The 6,000-nt window shown below is 46.2% G+C and overlaps 1 protein-coding gene across 3 annotated transcripts in view; it reads left to right on the top strand.

Moving 5' to 3' along the window:
- The first annotated feature begins 1,064 nt into the window (after nt 1-1,064).
- Nucleotides 1,065-6,000, top strand: part of COMMD1 (copper metabolism domain containing 1) — a 143,795-nt gene continuing 138,859 nt past the window's right edge. For 2 of the 3 annotated variants that reach the window (XM_066378203.1, XM_066378204.1), the window contains exon 1: nt 1,065-1,260. In XM_066378203.1, coding sequence (XP_066234300.1) covers nt 1,084-1,260 — 177 coding nt within the window. In that variant the 5' untranslated portion in view covers nt 1,065-1,083. The remainder of the gene's footprint in view (nt 1,261-6,000) is intronic. The other variant, XM_066378205.1, reaches the window with a different exon arrangement.

Raw genomic sequence — 6,000 nt, 5'->3', positions numbered from 1 at the left:
TTCGGCTCTCTCACTCAATTTCGCCAACGCCATCTCCTCCTGTGGGACCCCTGGATCCCCCCCCCCCGGGGCTGGACCCCGGTAATTGAGTTTTAAAATATTAATGAAAAATATTAAATAATACCTGACAAAAAACAATAAAACTGTTATTTAAGATAGTTCCGTATTGTTTCTTGATTTTGGCATCCTCACTTGCAATTTTTTTCACCTATGGACAAATTAACATTACCATGTGAGCTTAGAATACACTGTTGGGCAGATGAATGTTGAAAGGAGGAAAGAGACCCTGGCCGGTTGGCTCAGCGGTAGAGCGTCAGCCCTGCATGTAGAAGTCCTGGGTTCAATTCCCCGTCAGGGCACACAGGAGAAACGCCCATCTGCTTCTCCACCCTTCCCCCTCTCCTCCTTCTCTGTCTTTCTCTTCCTCTCCCGCAGCCAAGGCTCCATTGGAGCAAAGTTGCCTGGGCACAGAGGAGGGCTCCATGGCCTCTGCCTCAGGTGCTAGAATGGCTCCAGACAACAGAGCAATGCCCCAGATGGGCAGAGGATCGCCCCCTGGTGGGCATGCCGGGTGAATCCCAGTAGGACCCATGCGGAGACTGTCTGCCTCCCGGCTTCTAACTTGGAGGGGGTGGGGGGTGGGGAAGAGTAAAGAATGTAAAGTTGTGATTTTCACATTGGGTGGCTGCCCAGGCGCCCAACTTAGAGAACCCTGATTATAAGTGCCATTTTAACAACCAGTTCACTGAACTCAACAAAAAAAAATTAGGTATTGGTTCTGTTGAACTGGTGCAGACGGGCATAATCTCACCACTGGATGCTTCCATCCAAAGGTAAACTGCCACTCTTATAGGATGCTTCCCCATCTCAAGTGATCACCAAAATGTTCTTTCCTTTGAGTGGGCCCTGGAATGATGAAAGGAGTCAGTGGAAGCAAAGTGATTTTTCTGGAACTGAGTGGATAACTCAGCGGTTCTAAAGGGGGCGGGTTTTGCAGAGCAAATCTGCCTGGGCTATCCAGGCCCGTCCAGGCTGCCGTAGCTGGCGGCGCTCAGCTGGGGAGAGGTGGGGCTTCCAGTAACAATGGCTGGCGAGCTTGAGAGTTGCAAACACTTGAGCGGGCTGCTGAATGGCTTGGCCCAGAAAACTTTTCACGGGCACCCAGGCATTACGGAGGAGCTGCTGCGGAGCCAGCTCTATCCCGAGGTGCCACTGGAGGAGTTCCGGCCCTTTCTGGCAAAGATGAGGGGGATTCTTAAGGTACCGCTCCTTCCTGCAGCCTCTGCCTCAGAGCCCAGCCCCTTCCCCGCCTTCCTGACTCGGTTCCCCAGAAGCTGAAAAGGCTTTCCTTCCCAGACCTCTGCTCCGTGGGCTCCACACGACGCTCCCTCAGAATCGGGGCGTTCCCTCCCCGTTGTTCCCTCACTTTCTTAAGGGCGACCCCTCCCTGCTCCCTCTTCCAGCCCCTCCAGCAGTGCTGACCCTTCCTCACGGGAGAGGACTGATGTTTTTCTCTAGATACTTCACTAGTGTTGTGTAGGTAACAATTTCGTGTTGCCTAGGTGGGTCTGTGGGCTTCACACTTTTAAAAATTAAGAGCGCTGAAGTCGTCAGGTTTTCCCGTGTGGTGGAAGTGGGGAGCGTTAAAGTGAGCCGGGACGAGGGTGCCTTGGCCGGATGGAACCTACCAGTAGTCCGCGGTGTGGTTAACAGAGCCTTTTTACCAGCGCGAAGTCAAAGGGTAAGCCAGCCTGTCTGATAGAAATGTAATGAGAGCTGAATATATACTTCAAAATTTTCTAGTAGCCATATTAAAAAAGTAAAAAGAAATAGGTGAGGTTAATTTTAATCCTTAGGAGAATCCTGTGAAATAACTCTTCCTTTTGTTCTGTCGCCGCTTCCCTGATACAAAGCCTGCTAATTTTATACTGCTCACAAAAAGTAGAGGATATTTCAAAATGAATATGAAGCTATAAAATATCCCTTAATTTTTGTGAGCAGTATATCTTCTTTGTATCCAAAATCGCATATTCTCCAACCACTGCCTTAGACCCACATCATCATCTGTTCGATCACTACCATAGCCCAGCTTTTGGCTTTCCCGGGGCCTCCAGTTCGTTTGACACACTGCTACCGTAGAGGAATCTTTTAAGAACTCAAATCTGGTGTTATTACTCCCCTGCTTAAAACCCTTCAGTAGCTCCTCAACAACCAAGTATATCTGAGGTATTGTCTTTTTACATATAATCGATGTACAAGATTAATAAGATACTGTATATTGTCTTTTTCCACCAAGACTCTGAAATATGTGTGCTATGTATATTACATGTAAAGACCTTATCAACTTGGACTAGCCACATGCAGTAGTGGTCACCGTGTTGGACAACATTGGTTTACGCTGATAACTTGTTCTGGGAATGAATCTAGTGCCAAAGTATAGAGATAAGACTGTAAAAATGATTTGTGATTTTTGTGGGCCTCCTCCTATGTGTTAGGAACTGTACTAGGCGTTTTACATTTTATTTGTTTCTTGCAAAACCTTATATGATGGATGCCCATTTTAAAGATTAGGAAACAGGTTCAGGGTGTCTTAAGCAGGTGAAATAAATAAAATCTCATCTGTTATGCTTTTGCACTTACATTTCTTTCAAAACTGCTTATGCTTTAAAAAGGCAGTTCTGTTTTTCTTTCCTTTCTTTCTTTCTTTTTTTTTTTTTTTTTTTTTTGAAAGAGGCAGGGAGAGAGATAGAGCGACAGGATCATTGTTCCGTTCCTGCATGTGCCCTGACTGGGGATCGAACCAGCAACCTCTGTTTCAGGACAATGCTCCAAACAACTAAGCTATCTGGCCAGGGCTTGTTTTTCTTTTTTAAACTGCTTTTGCTTATAGGCTTTGAATCTGGAGGGAAAAAAGGCAATTATTACAGAAAGTAGATTGTCTTGTGGAAATGTAAGGGATAGCATCTCAGGTGCTATCCTAGACATGCTAAGTAAGTTTAGTTGATATCATAAATCACTAGTGAATGCCTTCTGTTTCTATCAAATCTTATTCTTTGAGTGGTTACAAAAGGTTTCCTGGAGAATTTGATGTGTTACTTGGGTTTTTGAGGTATTTTGTAGGCCAAGGAGGAGATGAGTGTAAGGAACTACAGGCCAAGGAGGAAGGGCACACGTGTAGGCATTGTCTTAGGATCTCAAAACATTGGGGGCTACTTCTCTCTAGGTGGACTATATTTTGATACTTTTGTTATGAGATAAAAATGGCAGAATATTCAGAGAAGAGATTGCCTAGAAACTTTCCAATATTTCTTTTTTTTTTTTTTTTCATTTTTCTGAAGCTGGAAACAGGGAGAGACAGTCAGACAGACTCCCGCATGCGCCCGACCGGGATCCACCCGGCACGCCCACCATGGGGCGACGCTCTGCCCACCAGGGGGCGATGCTCTGCCCATCCTGGGTGTCGCCATGTTGCGACCAGAGCCACTCTAGCGCCTGAGGCAGAGGCCACAGAGCCATCCCCAGCGCCCGGGCCATCTTTTGCTCCAATGGAGCCTTGGCTGCGGGAGGGGAAGAGAGAGACAGAGAGGAAAGCGCGGCGGAGGGGTGGAGAAGCAAATGGGCGCTTCTCCTATGTGCCCTGGCTGGGAATCGAACCCGGGTCCTCCGCACGCTAGGCCGACGCTCTACCGCTGAGCCAACCGGCCAGGGCCCAATACTTCTTTTTACTACATTGCTAAAAAATATCCAGGTATCAATCTTCTGCCTGAAGTGGAATATTTCAGTTTTCTGAGTGATTCTAGTTTGAAGAACTGACATGCCTCTTTTGGTGTTCAGCCTGTGCCTGGCAGCACAACCTCTCTGCACAGCTGACAGGTCTGAGGTATTAAGGGAGAAAGCCATTAACTGCTTGACTTAGGGCTGAAACTATAAGTTCTATAGTAAACTTTTTCAAAATTCATTTTAGAGGAGAGAGGGAGAGAAGAGGGGGCAGGAAGCATAAACTCCCATATGTGCCTTGACCAGGCAAGCCTAGGGTTTCGAACCAGCAACCTCAGCATTATAGGTTGAAGCTTTTATCCACTATGTCACCACAGGTCAGGCCTGAAACTATAGACTTTAAAACAGTGGTTTTTGTCGGGAGCCGATCAACGACTGCTGGCTGACAAGGTCACAGCAGGAGAAGACCCACAACTGCTGGCTGACAAGGTCACAGCAGGAGAAGACCCACAACTGCTGGCTGACAAGGTCACAGCAGAAGAAGATCAAAAACTGCTGATTGACAAAGTCACAGCAGAGAAAACCAACGGCTGCTGGTTGACAGAGTCACCGCAGTGAAGACCAATGGCTGCGGGTTGACAAAGTCACCGCAAAGGAAAGGCACAACGATACTTCCCCCTTTGACCTTTTTGAATTAATCTGGCCTTATATCCCCCCTTTTTCTGGGTGTGTGCTATTATTTGTGGCACAGGGATAATAGTACCGTGCTTTCCCTGTAGATTTGTAGTAATTTCTTTGAAAATAAGACAGAAGGTGTAAGTTCCACAGAAAAGCCTGTAAGCCCCTTAAACTGGGCTCATAAATATAAGAGGCTGGCCATAATATCTCTCATAAAGGGTTAAGTTTGTAGGAGAATTTCTTCTTATTAATCATGTTAGAAAGAATAAAGTTAGAACTTAACTAGTGTATGAATATAGTAAATGAATAAAGTTTTTTTTTGTTTTTTTTTTGTGAAGCTGGAAACGGGGAGAGACAGTCAGACAGACTCCCGCATGCGCCCGACTGGGATCCACCCGGCATGTCCACCATGGGGCGACGCTCTGCCCACCAGGGGGCAATGCTCTGCCCATCCTGGGTGTCGCCATGTTGCGACCAGAGCCACTCTAGCACCTGGGGCAGAGGCCACAGAGCCATCCCCAGCGCCCAGGCCATCCTTGCTCCAATGGAGCCTTGGCTGCGGGAGGGGAAGAGAGAGACAGAGAGGAAGGCGCGGCGGAGGGGTGGAGAAGCAAATGGGCGCTTCTCCTATGTGCCCTGGCCGGGAATCGAACCCGGGTCCTCCGCACGCTAGGCCGACGCTCTACTGCTGAGCCAACCGGCCAGGGCCATAAATGAATAAAGTTTAACTAGACATTAGAATCTTAGATAAAGTGTAGTGAAGTGGCCTGTTGCGTGGCCTTGGATGGGAGCGCAGTCGGCAAGAAAAGAATGTTTTGCTAAGAGACTTGTTTTATGACTAAAGGCAGTTGCTGGGCTTTCTCAGTGAGACATTCTCATGAGATTTATATACTTTCCAGAGTTTTTCGTTCAGATAATAAAGAGAAATATGGGGGAATCCATAGAAGCAATAGCAATTAATGCCTTCTAATATTATGTTGCTACTAAGCTATCTTGCAGGTGCACTCTATATATATTTAAGCAAAAGTTACTCTTGATGTTATGACAATTTCTTAATAAGCAAGCCTTTTGAAGACTTGTGAGAAAAATTAGGACACTGCATGAACTCAAGGCCATTTGCCTGAGCAAGCGGTGGTCCTTTGCTAATCCTTAATAATTTCGTCTGTTAATCTCTCTCTGCCCCTTGACTCCCAACAACAGTAAAGTTGAGTTATTAGTTAATACTAATCCTTTAAAAGCTTTTACCAATGTTGTTATCGCTATTCAAGTTATTTTGTAGTTGTACTTTGAATGATTTGCCACCTGATTTGTAGTTTATAGATATAAATTAACTGTTATCTGGAAACATGTAAACATAGTGAAACAGAAGCAATAATTAATACCATGTAATTGTAACTTGGTGTGTGTGTATAAAAAAGGAGCTGTACTAGCATTTGGAAGAAATGCCTGGCAGTAAATGCTAACTAGAGAATAAAGAGAAAGAAAAGAATTCGACTCTCTCACTCGATTTTCGCCAACGCCGTCTCCTCCTGTGAGACCCCTAAGTCCCCCCTGGGGCTGGACCCCGGCAGGTTTTCAACCTTTTTGCACTTGAGGACCAGTGAC

Source organism: Saccopteryx leptura, chromosome 3, assembly GCF_036850995.1.
Source record: "Saccopteryx leptura isolate mSacLep1 chromosome 3, mSacLep1_pri_phased_curated, whole genome shotgun sequence".
Lineage (NCBI taxonomy): Eukaryota > Metazoa > Chordata > Mammalia > Chiroptera > Emballonuridae > Saccopteryx > Saccopteryx leptura.
The sequence above is the reverse complement of the archived record's forward strand: the minus strand, read 5'-3'. Positions and strand labels throughout refer to the sequence as shown.